This window comes from Saccostrea cucullata, unplaced genomic scaffold, assembly GCF_032062105.1.
Source record: "Saccostrea cucullata isolate Sc308-1 unplaced genomic scaffold, CSIRO_AGI_Scuc_v1 ctg1711, whole genome shotgun sequence".
NCBI lineage: Eukaryota > Metazoa > Mollusca > Bivalvia > Ostreida > Ostreidae > Saccostrea > Saccostrea cuccullata.
Genome location: NW_026924079.1, coordinates 156,498 through 180,690, shown reverse-complemented (window position 1 = coordinate 180,690; position 24,193 = coordinate 156,498). Strand labels below are relative to the sequence as shown.

General features: G+C 35.9%; 1 protein-coding gene across 2 annotated transcripts in view; it reads left to right on the top strand.

The window, feature by feature from the left end:
* The window catches only part of LOC134265656 (palmitoyltransferase ZDHHC7-like), a 142,211-nt gene that overhangs the window by 19,585 nt on the left and 98,433 nt on the right, over positions 1 to 24,193 (top strand). For both annotated transcript variants that reach the window (XM_062747879.1, XM_062747878.1), the window contains exon 5: positions 3,913 to 3,994. In XM_062747879.1, the coding sequence (XP_062603863.1) occupies positions 3,913 to 3,994 (82 nt within the window). The remainder of the gene's footprint in view (positions 1 to 3,912; positions 3,995 to 24,193) is intronic.

The following is a 24,193-nucleotide window of genomic DNA, read 5'->3' as shown; positions in this document are numbered from 1 at the left end:
TCAAATTACAAAAACTGCATTTATTTCCATTTAAGATACTAAGAACTTTAAATTTTCCAATTATTGCAAAAAATATATAGGTCACCATATTATTTAAGATGCGAAGCATAAATAAACAGAAGTGTATGTCAACACAAAAAATCCCACAGTTTTGTAAACAGTATTATGAGAAATATGTAAAAACTAGTTAAAATGCATAATCTAATGCTGATTGTTCCTAAATACTTCCTACTTAGAAGATACTTTTGAATTGTGAATATCAGGGAAACTATAAACAGTAAAGCAAATGCCTGAATGAAGAGACCTTTGAAGGATTTTTTGCCCTTGTCAACATTTTTCAAAAATTGAATAATTGATTGAATAAAGAAAATATGCATTTTTAAAAATCTTTTACTCAACAATATTTATCATTACATGTACAGTGGCTGCAACGTTATTGTTGACAAACCACTCTTGTAGAATCGTTTGTATATTGTGCGTGATGGTTCGCATAACGTGCGAGATCGTACATGTATCAGACTCAATCGTTTGCGGTTTTAATCGTGTGCGATCGTGCGTTTTGAAACGTGTTAATTTTATTTTGTAAGTTTTTATCGGAATGTTGTTTGTGGAACAAACATTTTGCTTGTTTTTTTTTATTTAAATCCAAATAAAATGAATGAAGCGCAATTTACTTAACAAGTTTATCTTTTAAAAAGATAGGTGAGCTAGCGCCGTAGCAATTTGCAAACACAGAAAGGAGGATCCGTGATCAAGAGATATATTTTGCTGAATTCTTTAATTTTTATCGAGGCTGGAGTGTGATAAAGTTATAATAATTTTTTGTGAAGTTTATTTTATAGACACACAGGTAAAGAAACGCGGGAGGGGGGTTGGGGGGGTTGGGGGGGGGGTGGACCTAATGGAGTTTTGGCGCAACGGAACATTTATGACCTTTACTGGAGAGGGGGGAGACTCTATCTAATATGGTGAAGATGCCGATTGAGGCATTGTATGAGCTTGTTTAAGAATAGAATTTCTTGGCAATGTAGCAAAGAAAATACAATGGAGTTAAACAGGTCTGGACGATTTCCATTTCCAAATAAGGAAGTCAAGAGCGATAACTGTAAATTGCTATTAATACACAGAATAAACAAGGCGCTAGTCATTCTGACCAATCAGATAACAGCATTTAGACAAACTCATGAGTAAATAAATAAAACACGTGGTTTTTAACTTTTTTGCTCAAAAGTTTTTTTAGAACAAACTTTTTGTAAACTCTATGCACATTTAGGATTAATATAATATTTATGACAATTCTACCGTGAACAAACACGACTTGAAAGCTTAGAATATGTTTTAAGTGGGATAAAAATATCTGTCACTAGAAGGCAGCAATCCCAAAAGTTTAACTTACGTTAAAAAATGGATTTAAATATTGTAAAATTTCAGTTTTTAGAGCCTGACATAAAAATATTATCTAGCAGATAACAATCTTAATTAATTTTTGACCAACATATTATATAATCTGGTAAAAATTATAATTAAACTTGATATGAACTTGGTGGTGTGATTTATACCTCCATAAATGATTAAATTGTATAATGCATTATTATCATTTCTTTACCGAGATAAAAATGTCAAGGTTGTTCACGGTAAATATGTGGGAAATACCCTATTCTTTGAAAGTTTTCATCTTACTTCTAAAGATATAGTGTTAAAAAATCTTTTTGAGGAAAAAAAACAAAAGCACGTGTTATTTTTTTTTTGTTCTTTTAGAATATTTTTGGGGTGTGTAAAATGCTCTTGTCTGATTGGACAGAAAAAAAATTACGTGTACTTGATGTATATTTATAGCAACTTTCAGTTATCGTTCTTGACTTCCATATTTGGAAATCGTCCAGACCTGTTAAAAGGAATATAGAAAATAACTCAAAGTGAATGTTGTATAAAGAAATCAAGAGAGTTCCGAATGTGAAGATGTGAAGTAGCTTGGTGCTTTGGGACATCTTTGTCAAGAACTGTTAGGTCAAAAGCCATGCATGTCAGAATTTTTTTTCATATAAATAATGGATTTATTCGTTATTTTTAGTGTAAATTCTTGTTTCTGGAATTTGTAAGATTGGCTGAATATTGACCAATCAGATATTAGAGCCTATCTTTGGTTGTGCTTAATTAGACGTAAAAAAACTTTCTTTGTTTAGAACAATCAGATAATGACTCGGGACGTCATGATATTGGATATTAAAAGTTATTCCGAAAAACGACCCCCCATGTTTGATCTTTGACCCCTTTCAAAGCTATTGCCCCTTTCGCAAGAAATGCTTGTTATCGCTACTCCTCCGAAACCGTAAACCGCAGAAATATGAAACCTTCACTAAAGTCTTCAACTTATTTAGTACATTCTCTAATCTGGAAGTGCGAAAGGATTTGTAAACCCCATCCAGTAGTTATTGCCCCTGAAAGTTTTAAAGTTTACAAAAAAATAAAAAACTTTTAAAGGACAAGTGGTAAAGATATAAGACCAAGTGCATGAGATCTTATGACCTTTGACCTTGAAAATTAGGTCAAGGTCAAGGTCATTTCCGTCAGAGAAAAAACGGAAAATTTGAAGTATTACAAATATGTAGTTATCTTTAAAGTATAAGCTACACAATAAATAAACATAGTTATTTAATACAACATGATACAACGAAATTGTTATCGTACGGTCTATCCATAGTAGTTTTCCCAGTTTTCCCAGAATGCACGACCATGAAGCCGAACATCCGAATTCAAGGAATTTAGACTAACGTAGTTGCTAGCGCTCGAGAGCGCTAGCAATAATTGAATGCAGAACGAACTAATTATCGCTTGTAAACAAGCAATATAGTAAGTCGTACAATGATATGTTCTCGTCAAATAGGGCGACCTATATATTGTGATAAACCGTACTTAGATGTTCAACGTTTTTTTTCTGTGATATTCATTTTTGTTTACTGCCAATTGTGGTCAAAATATTTTTAAAATCAATCCATCAAAAATAGATATTTTTACAAAAACATGAGCATTTCTCAATGCTTACATAAATATGTAGTCGGCGACAATACATGCACGCGACATGATTTTCAGGGTTTTGTTTATCAGTGTTTATCTCTAGAGCTTAGTTTTAATCAATTTTTAAATTTCTGCAAATAAAATATATGTTTAATAATTGTCAAGTTCATTTTTTGAGATTAACAAACATTGAATCGGTGGAAGCTAGCATATGGATATAACTTCACTTTATGCTGCCATTTTTTTCAATCGTATCCCCCTTTCTGCATATTATGGAATCCAATTCAATCAAATTTATTGGTCCACTTACATGAACATCTTCTGATAGAACGATAAAAATCTGTTTTCTTAAGTCAGAGAATTACTTAAATAGTTATTGTATAATCTAAAATAATAAATAAGTGTTTAATGTATTTAGTTACCATGGTTACAGAAATATCCATTTCCGTTTTTTTTTTTTCAAAGTCTATGAAATACTATTGATAATTCTTTAAAATCTTAAATCAGTATTAAACCTTATTTCGTTTTGAAAATATTGATTCCTAAATATTTTAAACTATTTTGAGTGAAGAATTGTGCGTTTGCGTTAGCAATCGTGTAAGACCATGTAAGGCGTAGAATCGTGTGCATGAAGGATTGTTCATGTAACAGGTTTAATCGTGCATTAATCGTGCGGAATCGTTCGTGTAACGTGATCCTTCGTGTAAGTTGTCAACAACAACGTTGCAGCCACTGTACACCTATTGTAAAGCATTCTTTCAAAAGATATCGTTCTGTTAGGTATGAATTGAAACTACGGTTTTTGCAAAAACCTATGACATCAAAGGAGGGTGGAAATTACCTTAAGGAGCAAAATTAGAATAAGTTGTTAAATGGTTGCAGAATTTACATTTTTAGGTTTGTCCAGTGTATATGCAACTACCTTGGTAATTGTTTCTTGGATAATAGATCCTGGTGTCAAGGACAAACATTTTAAACTGTAAGTTTTTTTTGATGAATTCTAAACTCTATTTTGTATACCATATATACTCACCTGTAACAAGGGTGCTAATCTACGTCATCACCAGGATAACGTCAGTAAAAACAATCCGCCATTTTCCATCGCTTCGTTGAATAGATGAGTGAATTATTTACACAGGGACAAAAACTTACCAAATGTTTTATTCTTACGGAATCACGTTTTGCCTTCTCTTATCCGCTGACACTGTAGAACTTTCGAACAAGCAGTCTTTTCTGAGATCATGTCGCATTTATTCAAATTAATGGAAAGGTAACGTAAACACACATGCCCTGTGGAACGTGTAAATCACAAAAGTTCCTAGCAAATACTTCAGATTTTTAAACAGACTTTATCATATTCAAATATGCCTGCAACAATGAATGTATGCACTTAGTCAAGCGTAATCCAAATTAATATTTTTGTCAGTGTCTTTTATTTTTTTACTACATTGGTAACGTTCACACATCATTTTTGAAAGATAACGTTCACACTAAATAGCACTTTAAAAAATCCAATTCATTAGAAACATTACCACGCCTGCTAATCGACCAGCTGCATAACCAGCAGTTATGTATAAAAATCAAAAGAGATCGATTTCCGGTTATGCATTTGATGCGAATATATTCCATTACACAGGCAATAATTGAAATTTTGGTTACAATAAAAGTATGCGATTCCATGAGCACTTTATTTTTCATGTACTAATTGTCGATTAGCTAAAGATAATTGTTCTGAAGCAAGGGCTGGTAGAGCGAAAACGCTGATTGAAAACACTAGTAGTGAAAATAGTATTTGCCGACTGAAATTCGTGTTAATCTCAACTTACCTTGAATATTCAATGTTCACCATTAGTTTGCAACAATTACATTCTATCCAACCAAATTTGGACTTTGTTTTGTGCATTATTTAGAAAATATTAGAAGTAAATAAGGTTGCCTTTGCATGCGATAATTCAGCTTTGAAAGAGATTTCGAGTTGTGCTTGAGATAAAGGAAAAGAAGTTTCAACATTAAAATACTTTATAAATAAAATTAAACAATATATAATAAATAAATAACTATAACGTATTCTTCCAAAACCGAAAAAAAGGTTATAGGATTTTCCTGCAAACAAGTGAAAAAAAATAAAAATGAGATAAGTAAATTGTTGAAGTAAATCTGTTCGGGGGGGGGGGGGGTAATTTTTTGTGTGAAATATTTCTTTCTAGATCGTGTGTGTATTTTTGAGTTTAAAAATCCAATGCATATTAAAAATGTCTTGTATGCAAAATCGGCATATTAACGATTTTATTGTCCCTGAAGGAAAAAAAGGGGGGTCGGTTCCAATTTTCGAACACTTTGTTTTACTAAAACATGCTGTACATTCAATTTACCTTTATTTGACTGTACTGCAACAAACCTGACGGGGAGCGATAGACCGGACTTTCAGTCTTTCATTTCATATTTTCTATAGTAAAAAGTTTCGTCTGCATGTTAAAAACTGTGAGGCAGGCTCCAGATGCTACGTGCCTGGGGTAAGAATTCCCTGATGTTTTAAAGCTGGGTTTTGTTCTTTCTAACATTTCATGACTATTTGTAGACATACTCCAGATTTAAGTTGACAAAATTAAATAATTATGTCAGATAAGACAGTATCCTGAATTCTGTTATCGACTGGAAAGGATCACGATGACAACGCCACGTCTTACATTTTCATGCTTAATTATGTTTAATGGTAAAAAGGTAAAGCGTGGTGGTGATGTCATTCTATTAGAATATGAAGATCGGCCATTACTCGACAGAAAGCCCCCCTCCCCCAATAAATACATAAATAAAAGAATAAAAATGACATGGTTTGCAAACCATAAAATCTGTTATGTAGATGTTGTTGTAGTGTACATATATATAATTTGAAATGAAGTAGAAGAAAGAATTATTTGTAAACAGAGTGAAAAAAAAACCGAAAACTAGAGGTACTGTGAGCAATGAGCTCACTAAATGATACCCCCTCCTCCCATATAGTTATAATTGCAAAGCCCATGCATTGCTGTGGCCGGGAAACCCAAAATATGTGTCGGATCAAAAAGTAAAATAGGAGGTGCACAATGGAAATATGTAATACAGATTCTGTGAAAGTTTCATTAAATTTCACTCAGTGGTATAAGAGGAGTTGCGGATAAGAGATGGGTACCCCAAAGCGTAACAGACAGACGGACGGACGTACAGAAGGACGGGAGGACATACCGATTACAGTGTACCCTCCCACTTTTCAAGCGGGGGGTATAAATATATTTTACGTTTAATCACAGGAGTTCGCGTACCTACACTGTATCAATTTTACCGAATTTTTCAGTAAATTAAAAAAATACGTAACCTATATTATTATAGGTATTACGTTTTTTTTTTATTTACTGAAAATTTCGGTAAAATTGATGGGTACGCGAACTCCTGTGGTTTAATATTTTGAATAAAATAAGTACACTTTATATGTTGTTCAATCCTTGTCCCTTCAACTCGCTATTGATAGATTTTTTAGGTCACCTGAGTAAACTCAGGTGACCTATTGCTATCTGTTTTCGTCCGTCGTCGTCCGTCGTTCGTCGTCCGTCGTGTGTTAACATTTGAACATTTTCAGCTTCTTCTCTGCAACCACTGAACCAATTTCCACCAAATTTGGCACAAAGCATCTATGGGTGAAGGGAAACAAAAATTATGAATTTCATGATCCCTGCCCCCCTGGGGCCTGAGGGGTGGGGCCAAAACCAGTAAAATTAATGAAATCTTTAAAAATCTTCTTCTTTACTCATGGACATCAAGCAGTCAAACTGTTTGCATGATTGTAATCAGCATTGAGTCCTTTACCAAAATTGTGAAATTCATGGCCCTGGGGTCAGGAGTTCTAGTGCTAGGGCGGGGCTAAATAAGTATATAGTGAAAATGCATTATTTCTTTGGAAATCTTCTTCTCTACTCCTGGGTATTAAATAAACCAACTAAGTACATAGTTATGATGAGCAAGAGTGCCTCTACCAAAATTGTGAATTTTATGGCCCCAGGGTCAGGGGTTCTGGTGTTAGGGCGGGGCTCTATTGATTATATATAGTGAAAATACATGATTTCTTTGAAAATCTTCTTCTCTGCCCCTGGGTATTAAATATACTAACTAAGTGCATAGTTATGATGGGGATGAGTGCCTCTACCAAAATTGTGAATTTTATGGCCCCAGGGTCAGGGGTTCTGGTGTTAGGGCGGGGCTCTATTGATTATATATAGTGAAAATACATGAATTCTTTGAAAATCTTCTTCTCTGCCCCTGGGTATTAAATATACTAACTAAGTGCATAGTTATGATGAGGATGAGTGCCTCTACCAAAATTGTGAATTTTATGGCCCCAGGGTCAGGGGTTCTGGTGTTAGGGCGGGGCTCTATTGATTATATATAGTGAAAATACATGATTTCTTTGAAAATCTTCTTCTCTGCCCCTGGGTATTAAATATACTAACTAAGTGCATAGTTATGATGAGCATGAGTGCCTCTACCAAAATTGTGAATTTTATGGCCCCAGGGTCAAGGGTTCTGGTGTTAGGGGGGGGGGCTCTATTGATTATATAGTGAAAATACATGAATTCTTTGAAAATCTTCTACTCTGCTCCTAGGTATTAAATAAACTAACTAAGTGCATAGTTATGATGAGCAAGAGTGCTTTTACCAAAATTGTGAATTTTATGGTCCCAGGGTCAGGGTTTCTGGTGTTAGGGCAGGGCTCTATTGATTATATATTGAAAATACATGAATTCTTTGAAAATCTTCTTCTCTGCTCCTAGGAATTAAATAAACTAAGTACATAGTTATGATGAGCAAGAATGCCTCTTTTAAAATTATGAATTTTATGGCCCCAGGGTCAGGGGTTCTGGTGTTAGGGGGGCGGGGCTCAATTGATTATATAATGAAAATACATTAAATCTTTGAAATTTTTTTTCTTTGTCTCTGGGTATAAAGCAGATGAACTACCTTTATAGTTATGATGAGCAAGGGCCCTAATCTTGCAGAATTGTGAATTTCATAGCCCCAGGGTCAGGAATGGGGGCTCTACTTATATACTGATAATGAATTTATTGTTTGAAATCTGCTCTTTTGTATTATAAAACATTTATTTATTTTTTGATATTAAGGGTGCCTTTTTGAAATTTGTGTAATGTGTGGACCTAGGGTCAGGGGTTTATGTCACAGGGTTAGGGGCACTACTGGTTAGTTGGAATGCATTTTTGTTCCCCTACCCTGCATATGGGTATTCAGTAACCAAGCTAAGCAACTGCTAAATGTATTGTTATGATGATCAATGGTGCCTCTTTCAAAATTGTGAATGTCATATAGCATCTGGCTTAAAACATGAATCAAATTCAATAACTGGAAAATTGTTGCATAATGCTCAGGTGACCTATAAGGCCCGTGGGCCTCTTGTTTCAGTTTTGCTTTCCTTCGTGTAACTAATTCACAATCCCGGCTGTGGGTCCAACTTTTAACAAGGAATTAGCTGCACAACTTTAGCTGTCCGAAAAAATAAAATTTGATAGACCGGAGAGCTATAGTGCCACCCATTTAAAAACCTGTACATGTATATTAATTATTGCGCACAAAAATTGCGCTTGGTGCTAGATTATTTCTTTCAAATTCTTACCTCAATTGCCAAAATCTAGATTTGAAATAATTTCCTTACCCTCTATCAAGTACTATCGTAGTTGACATCTGCACAAAGCGCTCTGGAATGAAGTATCTTTCAAACCAAAATGCTGGCGCGGATCTAGGGATTTTTTCCAGGAGGGGGGGGTCCACTCTAGAGATAAAAAAATCCACCTCCCCCCAAAAAATTATCACGCCAAAACGTTAAAAACCTAATTCGGGGGGAGGGGGGGGGGGTTAGTCGTCGACTTCCAAATCTTCTTCATACCTAGTATGACTTTCCGTACAGGATATAGGGGGGTCTGCGTTTTCTTGGGGAGAGTCCAAGGTCATTTTTTACTTTGTTAAGTATATGAATTTAATAGCTCTGCAAATTCGGAGGCCGGGGTCCGGCCCCCTCTAGATCCGCGCACGAAATGGCAGTATAAATACATGTAGATGAAATTTATGATGATCTCAATTTCAGAGCCAGGAGGGTTATGAACAACATTTATAAGAAATTTTTGTTGTGGAAACAGCTAAAGAATATGTAAGGAACACACGGTTAGCAATATTTTGAGATGACAGTTTTAAATACATGGAGAAATAAAGCGAGAAACAGCGCACTTGTTTGTGCGCAATAGGTGGCACTGACAGTCTGTACCTCTCCGGTATATCAGTATATTTTTTCTTGAGAGCTAAAATTCTGCAGCTAACAAATAACAAGCAAGTTTTCACTTTCAAGTCTATCTAAATGCTATATCAAAGTTTCGATTTGGACCGTTGGACCGATGCTTTCCGCATCTCCATGCTTTTTGTTGCCAAAAAAAAAAAAAAGCCAAATGCAAGCATTCCAAAAAAAAAAAATGTTCCGAAAGGTTAGAGTCCCCCCCCCCCCATTGAATTAGAGATAGAATTTTTAAAAGGTGTGACGCACTGGTTGTTTGTGTTTTGTTTTTTTCATAAAGGGGGGGGGGGGGCTTGTCAACTCTTTGTGTAAGCCCCCCCCCCCCCCCCCTGAAAGCAAACCGTTGCCAGGCTTTAAGTGCCTGTTGTGTGATTCTATGATTCTATTTTCTACACATAAGTGTGAACGTTATCTTTCAAAAATGATGTGTGAACGTTACCAATGTAGTAAAAAATACAAGATACTGACAAAAATATTAAATTGGATTACGCTTGACTTAGTGCATACATTCAATGTTGCAGGCATATTTGAATATGATAAAGTCTGTTTAAAAATCTGAAGTATTTGCTAGGAACTTTTGTGATTTACACGTTCGACAGGGCATGTGTGTTAACGTTACCTTTGCATTAATTTGAATAAATGCGACGTGATCTCAGAAAAGACTGCTTGTTCGAAAGTTCTACAGTGTCAGCGGATAAGAGAAGGCAAAACGTGATTCCGTAAGAATGAAACATTTGGTAAGTTTTTGACCCTATGTAAATAATTCACTCATCTATCCACCGAAGCGATGGAAAATGGCGGATTGTTTTTATTGACGTTATCTTGGTGATGGCGTAGATGAGCACCTTTGTGTAAGTCAGTATTTTGGTAGTGCAATTTATGTCCAAAACTCTATGTCCTGCTTATAGGTGAGTCATAAAAAGATTGATTCTTCTTTAGGGTGATATGTAGTATTTTTAGGTGACATGAGTAAACTATTGCTATCCGTTTTCGTCCGTTGCCGTACGTTGTGTGTTAAAGCTGAACACTTCTCATAAATAGGCACTGTCAGACGGGTATATAAACCGTTCGATTTCGTTACACCCGATTGCACACTCGAAACTCGTGGCCGACATGTATTATTCCTTTCGAGGTCTTAGATTTTTTGCGTTTGTTTCTTGCTTTTATGTGCATTTTCTGTTTGTAAATAATGTATTGACCTGTATTTTTCATGATACTTTTGACCTGTTTTGGAAAAAAAATACGTAAAATTTGATAATTTCATCGAGATTGAGTAGCACGCAATGTAAGGTGTACGTCTACACTCGTCGGATCTCTACAGTGAAATACATTGAACTGATTAGCGATCTGCAGGCATGTTCATGAAACTTTCCTAAGATTTGTCCTAAGACTATTCCTAAGATATGACTTAGGAAGAAACTTAGGAACATCCTAAGATCAACTTAGGACATATCATAAGATGTATCTCGACGGTGACTTAGGAACTTCTTAAGTTAGGACATCCTAACTTACAATGAACAATTTTTCCTTAAACATTTATCGATAAATGTATAATTTTGGAGACAATTTACGGGAAAGAAATTACATACATGTAACATTAGAAAAGGAAATCCATTTATATGTCCATGTGACCTCAGTATATTTTAATGTTTGCATTTTTTTTTTGATATTATAAAATATTTAATACCGCTTGTAAATCGTATTGTAACAAACAAATTGTAATTAAGATTTATAGTTTAAAAAATAATAACCTCTGAGTGATCTACCTTGATGATGATTATGTTATGAAGTTTTATAAAAGTTTACTTAATTTTTTTGATAAATAAGCTGATTGAAAGTAAAATGAATTTTGTAGGACACTAAAAAAGTATTCAATCAGGGAAAACACTTGTTTAAAGCCAACATTTTATTCTTGAATAATAAAACTCTCAACAGTTTAAATATTTGAATGACAATTTTTTTTTTAATTTTGTATGTTCTCCCAACCGGTTAATAAAAAAATTAGAACATGTCGATAGCTTCATTGTCTCATAATAGGGGGTGGATGGCTGGCCCCTCCTTATTTTCCGAAGACAAGTTTATTGGTATTAATCTATGATGGGAGTTTTGATAAATGACGAATATGTATATCGCAAAAAAGTCATGTTAGAATGATCATAGGTTGTACTGTATCTGTATCTATAGACCAATCATTAGTATATGAAAGAGGGGGTATTTGTTTCTATATTCGTACAATGTATTATGACATTTTAAACATAAGAAGGGGTGGGGTGGCGGTCATAATACAACGTATGTGATGAATACCTTTGATAGTGACATAACAACGGTCATGAAATGGGGGGGGGGGGGGGAGAAAAAATTTAACTTACCTGAGAAAACTAGACAATCAAAAAAGGGAAAGATTATTGTCCAAACTCGAAAATCCTATTTTGGAGAGAGAGAGAGAGAGAGAGAGAGAGAGAAAGAGAGGGCGGGGTCTAGGTTTCAACTTCTTTCATAGCCCTTTTTTCATTCCAACATTACCCTCATTTAAATAACCTTATTTGTCTTCAATTACTTTGTATTTGATACGCAATGAGCAGATCGACTGATAATAAAAGCCCCCCCCCCCCCACTTCGTCGCCCGAGGAGCGTTGTATTATATTTCTCCAACCAATACCGAAAATATTCATTATAATAATATCCAAAATTTGTATTAGGTAATATCCGGAACAGCACATGCGAAATTTATAGCATATATGAAAAGAGGCCTATGGGTAACACTTCTTGTTTAATTATTTGTGTAAATTATCAGCTCATACACGGACTGCTGAGAAACAAGAAATTACCGCTGATACTTGCAATGTCCAAAATCAAAAGCATCAAAACAAACTTTAAGTTAGGATGATCTTAGGACAGGTATTATGCTTTTCTAAAGTTAGGAAAAACTTAGGAAAGTTCTTAAATTTAGGAAAGCTTCGAGAAACTGACTTAAGACTAGGACATTTCCTAAGACGATCTTAGGACACACCATAGTCCTAAGATAGCTTCATGAACATGCCTGCTGCTCCTTATATATGGGTTGTAGGGAGAGCTTTGAACAACGGGGAATATGGCGGACTATGCCTATTTACGAGAAGTGTTCAGCTTTAACATTTGAACATTTTCAGCTGCTCCTCTGCAACCACTCAACCAATTTCAACCAAATTTGGCATAAAGCATCTATGGGTGAAGAGAAACAGTGTGAATTTCATGGTCCCTGCCCCTTGGGGCCTAAGGGGTGGGGCCAAAACCACTAAAATTAATGCAATCTTTAAAAATCTTCTTTACTCCTGGACATCAAGCAGTCAAACTGTTGGCATGATTGTAATCAGCATTGAGTCCTCTACCAAAATTGTGAAGTTCATGGCCCCTGGGTCAGGGGTTCTAGTGCTAGGGCGGGGCTAAATAGATTATATAGTGAAAATGCATAAATTCTTTGACAATCTTCTTCTCTGCTCCTGGACATTAAATAAGCTAACCAAGTACATAGTTATGTTGAATTAGATTGCGTCTTCCAAAATTTTGATTTTCATGGCCCCTGTGTCAGGGGTTTTAGTGCTAGAGTGGTGCTCTATTGATTATATAGTGAAATTGCATAAATTCTTTGACAATCTTCTTCTCTGCTCCTGGGTATTAAATAAACTAACCAAGTACATAGTTATGTTGAATAAGGATGCCTCTACCAAAATTGTGAATTTCATGGCCCCAGGGTCAGGGGTTCTGGTGCTAGGGTGGGGCTCTATTGATTGTATAGTGAAATTGCATAAATTCTTTGAAAAACTTCTTCTCTGCTCCTGGGCATTACATAAACTAACCAAGTACATAGTTATGTTGAATGAGGCTGCCTCTTCCCAATTTGTGAATTTCAGGGCCCCTGGGTCATGGGTTCTGTTGTTAGGGCGGGACTGTACCAATTATATAGTGAAATGCATAAATTCTTTTAACATCTTTTCCTTTGCTCCTGGTTAATATGCCAATGATCTAATTACATATTTAAGGCCAGCATTTTTTTATTTTTAGGTATACAAACCCGCCGCTCAAGTTTTTGAATTTTCAGAAAAAAAAAATAAAATTGAGAAAAACAGAATTTTTTCTTTTCGATGACAAATTTGAGTCGGGATCGAGAATTCAAATTTACGAACTCGTACTTCGGGTTTTAAGATGAACATGACGGGTAAATAAAGGTAGATCTGCAAAGTTTCATCGACATATGTCTATGAAAGTTCATAGCAGCACGATAGCTTGTTAAGTGTAAAAATTTACCGATAGGAGTGCCATTCAAAACATTTCACCCGTTCACAGGACAAATAAAATGCTGACAACTTTGTTGCACAATGACATGCTGGTGAGATAATTATGCTCCCTGTCTGTTTTATGATAGGAATTATTTTAGGCATCAAGTATATTTTAGAACAATGTCGACACATTCCCCTAACACATATATAAACCAGAAGTGTCTGTGGAGACTGTAGCTCTACTGGTTGGTATTTATAATAAAGGAAGAGTAAAGGTAGCAGTTGGGACTTAAAACTTTACAAAAGCAAAAAATAGAATAATGTCCTTGATTAAATCTCTTTTTGTGGCAAGATTGCAATAAGACTACAACTGTAGGAGTAGCTTTTAATAAAATTTTACAGAATTTTCAATTTAAATTACTATGGCAACATCAATCATCAAAATCAAAAGCATAAAACTGATAATTATATATTTTGGTGTGGTCTACTTGTGTGCCAAGTAATATTGAAATCAGACCAAAACTGAAGGAGGAGTAGCATTTTGAATGCTTTTCAAAGAAATTTCTTTTTTTAGTAACCACAGCAACACCGTTCATCAAAATCAAAACCCGATACACAGAATTATGTACTTTAGTGTAGGTCTACTTGTGTGCCAAGTAATATTGAAATCAGACCAAAACTGTAGGAGGAGTAGCATTTTGAATTTTTTTCCAAGAAATTTCTATTTTTAGTAACCACAGCAACACTGTTCATCGAAATCAAAAAAACCGATACATGTACACAGAATTATGTATCTTAGTGTAGTCTATTTGTGTGCCAAGTTATACTGAAATCAGATCAAAACTGTAGGAGGAGTAGCATTTTGAAAAATTGCTTACAGACGGACAGACAGCTAGACAGCTAGACGTGCGACGGACGCATTACTATCGCATAAGGTCTTCTGGTCTCTGACCAGTAGAGCTAAAAATGAAGACATATTGAAAGAGTTTTAAAGAATTAATTTTTAGGTCACCTGAGTAAACCCAGGTGACCTATTCTTATCCGTTGTTGTCCGTCGTCGTGCGTTAACATTTGAACATTTTCAGCTTCTTCTCTGAAACCGCTCAACCAATTTCAACCAATTTTGGCACAAAGCATCTATGGGTGAAGGGGAAAAAAATTGTGAATTTCATGGTCCCTGCCGCCCCCTCGGGCCTGAGGGATGGGGCCAAAACCATTTAAATTAGTGCAATCTTTAAAAATCTTCTTCTATGTTCCTGGACATCAAGCAGTCAGACTGTTGGCATGATTGTAATCAGCATTGAATTCTCTACCAAAATTATGAAATTCATGGCCCCAGGGTCAGGGGTGCTAGTGCTAGGGCGGGGCTAAATAGGTGTAAGGGTGGGGCTCTAATGGTTATATAGTGAAAATGCATAAATTCTTTAAAAATCTTCTTCTATGCTCATGGGTATAAAACCAATGAACGTTGTACATAGTTATGATGAGGAAGGATGCTTTTTCCCAATTTGTGAATTCCATGACCCCTGTGTCAGGGGTTCTGGTGATAGGCTGGGGCTCTATAATGATTATATTGTGAAAATGCATGAATTCTTTAGAAATATTTTCCTTTGTTCCTTGGTATAATGCCAATGATCTAAGTGTATATTTATGATGAAGAAAGGCGCCTCCTCCAAAATGGTCAATTTCAGGGCCCTGTGTTAGGGGAGGGGGGGGGGGGGTGTTACATAGTCTGAAAATAAAATTAATAAAGTAATACTTTGAAATCTGCTCTTTGATATTAATCACCCATTTCTGATGAAATTTTGAAATATGTGGCCCCAGGGTCATTGGTTCCTCTGGGTTGGTGTGCCCAACTGGTGGTTATAAAGTGGAAATGCATTTTCTCTTTGATACTCTGATCTGCTTTTGGGTATTAATTAGCAGTTAGCTAAATCAGAAAGGAGATTTGAAATAAACAATGGAACTATAAAAGGCAGTAGAAATTGATTCTGGGTAGGATGCCAGGAATCCTTACATTTATGCGAAGGTCATTTATGAACAGCATGCGCATAGAAACAAATTGAATCAATATTTATTGAAGGAGGAAGGCTTTCACACTACATGTATAAATTAAACTGAATGAACATTTAATCACAATTATCGGGAGTATTAATAATTCAATTTCTTTATTTTCTGTGATTTATACTGTTTCCCATATTTGTTCTCATCATTATATGGCCAATTTCCATACTATCGGGATACTCAAAAGGAAAGCAGTCCCAGGGACAGCTGGGACTGCTGGGTCTGCTTTTTAGAGCAGTCCCAAGGCAGTCCCATAGCGGTCCCACAGCAGTCCCGGGGACTGCTTTCTGGGACTGTTCGGTTGTCAGGTTGGGTCTGGTCGGTACTGTAATTGGGCACACAAGTAGACTACCCTAAGATACATAATTCTGTTTATCGGTTTTTGATTTCGATGAATAGTGTTGCCGTGGTTACTAAAAATAGAAATTTCCGTGAAACGGTTTCAAAATGCTACTCCACCTACAGTTTTGGTCTGATTTCAATATATCTTCGCACACAAGTAGACTACACTTAGTTACACAATACTGTGTATCGGGTTTTAGCTCACCTGAGCTGAAAGCTCAAGTGAGCTTTTCTGATCACCCATTGTCTGTCGTCCGTCCGTCTGTCCGTCCATCTGTCTGTCTGTCCATCTGTCTGTCTGTCCGTCCGTCCGTCTGTTAACTTTTCACATTTTCAACTTTTTCTCAAGAACCACTGGGCCGATTTTAACCAAACTTGGTACAAAGAATCCTTGGATAAAGGGGAGTTTAAATTGTTAGAATAAAGGGCCAGGTCCCCTTCCAAGGGGAGATAATAAAGAAAATACAAAAATAGGGTGGGGTCATTAAAAAATCTTCTATTTAAGAACTGCTGGGACAGAAAAACTGAAACTTATTTGAAAGCATCCTGAGGAAGTGTAGATTCTAAATTTCAAATAGATTTCGTCAAAATTTAGAACAGCACAATTCCCATCTCTCTGATTAAATTATACATCATACATAAATCATTTATTTGAGATCATAGTAGCGATCCATGTAAGAATATACAAATGTTGTGTTTAAGTGAAACAGGGTAGAGGTGCCACAAAATTAAAAAAAAGGGTTAATGTGCACAAATATTTCTAACCGATTTAATTGTGATTTACGTAAAAAAATAAGAAGTTAAAAGACGGTTTCAAATTCAGATTCATTTGTCCTTTATTTGTCTATTTACTACGTTTCTACTCCATAAATAAGACATAAATAAGAATGGAAACTCAGAGCTTTAAATACTTTAAATAAACTATTCAAAAAACCTAAAAATTAAAAAATCCGCTTGCATGGAAGATTGATTGATTGTATATTGTTTAACGTCCCTCTCGAGAATTTTTCACTCATATGGAGACGCCACCACTTGCCGGTGGACAGCTGCAAATTTACTCGGCACTTAATATACTCGGCACTTAGGGACATTGAGCAGGGAGGGATCTTTTTCGTGCCAGCACCTACTGCGACACGGGAACTCGGTTTATACGATCTCATCCGAAGGACCGGTCTCCACGTCCCACAGTGGGACTCGAACCCGCGACGTAAGAATTGACTCCTTACTTCCTTGCATGGAAGAAGGGAACGTATATTTTTTTTCATGAATGTTTATAAAAGGAATAAACGTTTTTAAAAACAAGTTTACATATCTTGGCGTATCTGAATTTATTATTTCTCAGTTGAATTCTTCGGTGATACAGAAAATACATGGTGTTTTTTTATCGTAATAGAATAAAGTTACGTACGTGTGTGTTGGTGAGTGGATGCTGTCTAATAAGATTTTTTTAAATATCAGGATCGATGTGCTTTTTGCGAGGGGGTGCCCCGTTTTGCGCGCGGTGTCCTTCTGCATCGTATTCTCCCTCTCTCTATATTTCTTTTAATCTTTAAGTGTTACAGGTGCTTTATATATTTCATAAAATGAATTAGTTTATATAAGAAGAATAATTTGTATGGATATAAACAAATACTATTTTCCTACTGATTATGTTATAAATCGTTCTTAGATTCTGTCTAGACACCCCTTTTTTTTTACGAAATTACCAGATCTGCTCTAAAATTAGCAGGAAAATAGTAATAACATACGATATTCCCTAGGAATAGTTAGATACTAGTCGCTTGGAAGAAAAAAATTAAATACTTTCTCAAGTTGTTAATTCTCAAAACGATTGATGTTATTTAAGTAACATGTAATTTCAAGATTTTTTGAAAATTGAATTAGACGCAGGCGACCTCATTACGTTTTCACTGAGTAACGTCAAAGTTATTTTTGGAGCGCCTCACTAAAATGCTCATAAAATAGGAAAAAAGTGAGATATTTTCAAAATTTATGTATATTTGCATTCAGAAAGAGTCCGGCTATCAAAATTTACCAAAAAGTCAATTTGTGAAAATTTGACATTAAGGGCCCTTTTCTCGTGACGGCAGTCATATGAAAAATCTTTAAAAAAAACTTCTTCTCAAGAACCAGTAGACAAGGAAAGCTGAAACTTATGTGGAAGAATCCTGGGATAGTGTAAATTCTAAATTATAAAAATCATGACCCCTGGGGTAGGGCGGGCCACAATAGGGAGTCCTAGTTTTATACAGATATGTTTAGGAAAAATCTTCTTCTCAAGCACTAGTGGGCTAGGAAAGCTGAAACTTAGGTGGTAGCATCCTGGGATAGTGTAAATTCTAAATTATTAGAATCAAGATTGGGGTTGGGAGGGGTAGGGGTCATAATAGATGTAAGAAGAGGGGAAATCTGGTAAAGAACTGTATCACCAAAGTTACTCATGTGAGCGATGTAGCCCATGGGCCTCTTGTTAGCTCACCCGAGCCGAAGGCTCAAGTGAGCTTTTCTGATCACATTTTGTCCGTCGTCCATCCGTCTGTCTGTCTGTCCGTCTGAAAACTTTTCACATTTTCAACTTCTTCTCAAGAACCACTGGGCCAGTTTTAACCAGACTTGCTACAAAGCATCCTTGGGTTAAGGGGAATTTGAATTTTTAAAATGAAGGGCCAAGTTTCCTTACAAGGGGAGATAATCAGGAAAAGACAAAAATAGGGTCGGGTCATTAAAAAATCTTCTTCTCAAAACCACTGGGCCAGGAAAGCCGAAACTTATGTAAAAGCATCCTTGGGTAGTGTGGATATTAAATTGTTAAAATCATGACCCCCTGGGATAGTACGGGGCCAATATAGGGAATCCCAAGTTTTACATAGAAATATATAGGAAAAATCTTTAAAAATCTTCTTCTCAAGAACCAGTAGACAAGGAAAGCTGAAACTTATGTGGAAGCATCCTCTGGTAGTATAGATTCTAAATTTTAAAAAAAACATGATCCCCGGGGGTAGGGCGGGGCCACGATAAGGAATCCAAGTTTTACATAGAAATATATATGAAAAATCTTTAAAAAAAACTTCTTCTCAAGAACCAGTAGACAAGGAAAGCTGAAACTTATGTGGAAGAATCCTGGGATAGTGTAAATTCTAAATTATAAAAATCATGACCCCTGGGGGTAGGGCGGGCCACAATAGGGAGTCCTAGTTTTATACAGATATGTTTAGGAAAAATCTTCTTCTCAAGCACCAGTGGGCTAGGAAAGCTGAAACTTAGGTGGAAGCATCCTGGGATAGTGTAAATTCTAAATTATTAGAATCAAAATGGGGGTTGGGAGGGGTAGGGGGCCATAATAGATGTAAGAAGAGGGGAAATCTGGTAAAGAACTGTATCACCAAAGTTACTCATGTGAGCGATGTGGCCCATGGGCCTCTTGTTAGCTCACCCGAGCCGAAGGCTCAAGTGAGTTTTTCTGATCACATTTTGTCCGTCGTCCATCCGTCTGTCCGTCTGAAAACTTTTCACATTTTCGACTTCTTCTCAAGAACCACTGGGCAAGTTTTAACCAAACTTGCTACAAAGCATCCTTGGGTTAAGGGGAATTTGAATTTTTAAAATGAAGAGCCAAGTTTCCTTACAAGGGGAGATAATCAGGAAAAGACAAAAATAGGGTCGGGTCATTAAAAAATCTTCTTCTCAAAACCACTGGGCCAGGAAAGCTGAAACTTATGTGAAAGCATCCTTGGGTAGTGTGGATATTAAATTGTTTAAATCATGACCCCTGGGGGTAGGACGGGGCCAATATAGGGAATCCCAAGTTTTACATAGAAATATATACAACAAATCTTTAAAAATCTTCTTCTCAAGAACCAGTAGACAAGGAAAGCTGAAACTTATGTGGAAGCATCCTGGGGTAGTGTAGATTCTAAATTGTAAAAATCATGACCCCCGGGGGGTAGGGCGGGGCCACAAAGGGAATCCAAGTTTCACATAGAAATATATAGAACAAATCTTTAAAAATCGTCTTCTCAAGAACCACTGGGCCAGATATTCTGAAACTTATGTGGAAGCTTTCTTGGGTAGCGTAGATTCTTAATTGTTAAAATCATCACCCCCAGGGGTTGGGTGGGGCCACAATAGGGAATCCAAGTTTTACATGGAAATATATAGAACAAATCTTTAAAAATCTTCTTCTTAAGAACCACGGGGTCAGGAAAGCTGAAACTTAAATGGAAGCATACTTGGGTAGTGTAGATATTAAATTCTTAGAATTATGACCTGCAGGGTTAGGGTGGGGCCACAATAGGGAATTCAAGTTTTACAGTTTTACATTGAAATATATAGAACAAATCTTTAAAAACCTTCTTCTCAAGAACCAGTGGGCCAGCAAAGCTGAAACTTATGTGGAAGCATCCTTGGGTAGTGCAGATATAAAATTGTTAAAATCATGACCCTCGGGTTAGGGCGGGGCCACAATAGGGATTCCAAGTTTTACATAGATATATATAGGAAAAATCTTTTAAGAATCTTCTCAAAAACCACTGGGCCAGGAAAGCTGAAACTTATGTGGAAGCATCCTGGGGTAGTGTAGATTTTAAAGTATTAAAATCATGAAAGGGGAAAGGGTAGCTAGGGGGCACGATAAGTATAGCAAGAGGGGAAATCTGGTAAAGAACTTCATCACCCAAGTTACTCAGGTGAGCTATGTGGCCCATGGGTCTCTTGTTGATTTCGATGAACGGTGTTTGCTGTGGTTACTAAAAATAGAAATTTCTGAGATTTTTTTTTCAAAATGCTGTTCCTCCTATAGTTTTGTTCTGATTTCAATATAATTTTGCACAGAAATAGACTACACTAAGGCCAGATAAAATTAATCTTTAGATTCTCATCCCCGCCCGCTCATCTCAAAGTGTCCCGCCCGGTGTTTTTTATTTTGATTTTTAGGTGTAACAGTATTTTGATGCATTTTTATTCAGCAAGAATTTGGGTCAAAGTTTAAGGGTTATCTCCCTTATGTATTAAGGATAACCGATGCTCAGCCAGGAAGGATAACTCCAAAAATTAATATTTAATTTGAAATGCATCAAAATGAAGGTTGAAAATGAAATTTTTTCATACAACAATTTTCATTTTATTAATATTTATAAGATTCAAGATTTCTGGAAGTCTTAGTAAAGGTCTTATAAAAGTTGACATTTGTACCATATAAAAGGGGAAAAAATTATTCCAGTTTTAGAGAAATAAGATTTTTTTTTAATCCACCCTTAGATACCAATCCTTATTAGCATGATATGACATTACATGTAGAAGTGATTTGTGGTGTCTTGCAAGTATTATTTAGAGAACGAGACAGGTTCTGTATCGTAGATACAAATTTGGGGGCAGACGAGTGCGAAAGCACGAGTCTCCGCCCCCAAAGAGTTAAGCCCACGAATGGTCAAAAAATGCCTCATCTAAAAAATCAATGAAATTTTGATAAAAGATAGTATAGACTTTACGCTTTATGGAACTGTTTTCCTTTTTCTGATATATATTTTACTTTTTCTTTAAGAGATTTTGCAGAATGGCATTGTTTTACTAGAAAATTGTGAACGGAACGTCATAATTGACAAATCGTGACGTAACGTCATATAGGACAATAAAAAATATGTTATTGTAAACATAGAAATGACCTGATAATGGATAATTGACTACCAAGTATGACATTATCAGTTTAATAGAAGTACATGTCCAGTCGTATTTTGTGCGATTCTAACAATACAAGGCCCAATAGCAATGTTTTTGAATGTAAGTTTGGGTTGGGGGTGGAGGAGAAAACCTCCACAAAAAATTAACATGCAACAACAATCCTCCTGATGAATTGCGTCCGGTCGGTAATACTATGTTTGATTTTACCTCTTTACTAGGAATACGAGGGCTGTTCGGAAATTATTGAGACAATTACATTTACTCGATAAAGGACGGAGATAATTTCAGGAAAATTTATCAACATTTTATAAAGAACGAATAGAATACTTATGCAAAATTTCTAATTCCTATTATAATAAGAAAAGTTTCGGTGAAATAATAAACATGCATATGTCTATCGACCCGGAGCAGCATCACTACGTCGTTTTAACGTCGCGTCAGCCAGGGATGGTTTCGCATGTAAAACGACCGGGAAGCGTTTAATCTTTTTCCTTCTTTGTTATTACATATCTCAGTACAAAAATCAAACATTCTCTTTTCTTAAACTATTCCTTTAAAATGTATGCTGTTGCTACCCGAGTGTAATATTTTCATTTGTGGGAAAAGATGACTTAAAATCATGCAGTGCCGATTTATGCAACGCGGATCAACGATATGATACCGTAACGCTAACGATATTAATATACGTAATAACTGATGGTCGTCCGGAGCTTTTGATTTTACTCTGGTTGAATTAATTATAAAAAAAAATGTATATCAATGAAATAACAAACCCTAACACTTTATTTTTTTTTCTCGTAGTTATTATTTTAGCAGGTCGTTGTGTCTGGAAAAGAGTTCTACATTGCGCTACACAAAATTTTAGGTATGTTCGCTGCTCCGCCCTTGACGTCAAAATCCATTTTTTCGTTCTTAGCAGATTTCTCTACCGCGCTTAATTTTTTTATGATCTCCGTATTCCTGATCAAAATTCTATCAAAGTTGCACAACATGCATTTGAACTAAAGCTGAAAAATTATATCTATAAACAGAATTATTTTCGCTCTTATTATGGGTCCACGAAGAGTTAGAACGTCGATGTTACATATTTTCAGTATCTGATTTCGAGACTGCTCCGGGTACCCCTACTGATGACGCATTTATATACCATTGTACAGAAAATATTTAATTTTTGTAAAATATTTTTTGCTTTTATTAATTCTTTATGTATGTCGAACATATATGCAAATTTTCACCGAAAGACGTTCATTAGAAAGCAAAATATACACAATGTCTCAATAATTTTCGAACAACCCTCGTATTTCTTGCTTCGTATTTGTATATATAAATATATATTTGTATAGTTAATACATAAAAAGTAAATATGCTAGTAATCACTGGCCCCTGTGACTACACCTCAAAAAGTTCTATTCCGTTAGGGGTGGGTGGCTTCCTCTAACTTTCATTTAATGCAGGAATTTGCCAGTGTTTAACCTTTTTAGCCATGGGCAGCATCTTATTAAAAATGTACATATCAAAACTATGCAAAAAATATTGACCCCCCCCCCCCTACTCTGTTACGGACAAATATAAAATAAGATAACGGGATTTATTTCCAAATGAGTCATCTATCACCCCATTCATAACAATCATTATTCATCTGTTTAAAGTAATTTTGCGAACTCATGTGCATGCGCGGATCTAGAGGGGGGGGGGGGGGGGGGTCGGGGGGTACGGGGGGTCCGGACCCCCCCTGGAATTTGCAAGGTTATAAATTCATATGCTAAAGCAAGTAAAAAGTGACAATGGACCCCCTCTGGAAAACCCAGACCCAGACCCCCCCCCCCCCCCCTTAACATTGCGGATTTGTGTTAAATTGTAGGTATGGATTATTAGAAGTCAACTGCTTACGCCCCCCCCCCCCCCCCCCCCGAATTAGGTTTTTGACGTTTTGGCGAGTTTACGTTTTTAGTTTTTTTTTTTTTTTTTTTTTTTTGCTTGTCAAGAAATTTGTTGGTTTGGTTTTTTTTTTGGACTTGGGTGGACCCCCCCACCCCCCTGGAAAAAATTCCTGGATCCGCGCCTGCATGTGTATGAAATATTTTAAAAATGACTGCAAGAATGCACAAATATCCACCAAACCAATGCACATTTTAAAAAAAAAGACTGGTTGAATTCAATTTGCATGGAATTTTGATTGCAAAAAGATATTCTAGTACGCAGTTCTGCCGAAACATTCGCTATATTGTTAAGAAAATAAACTCTTAGTCATTTTCTACCACATGAAACACCATCATCAACAGATACAAATTCGTTTATAACCATTAGGCCACCATTTTCTACATTAAACCCTCTGAATATTCGTGTAAAAGAATCTGGGACTTGATAGTCATCATCATGGGCGATGTCCCAAGCTACGCTGTTCAGAAATTAACAAAATTAATGTAAAAAAAATTACAAGATCACTAAAACTTGCCAGACATTACCGGACATTAATTAATTTTGCTATACAACACAAATTCATTATTGTGGACTG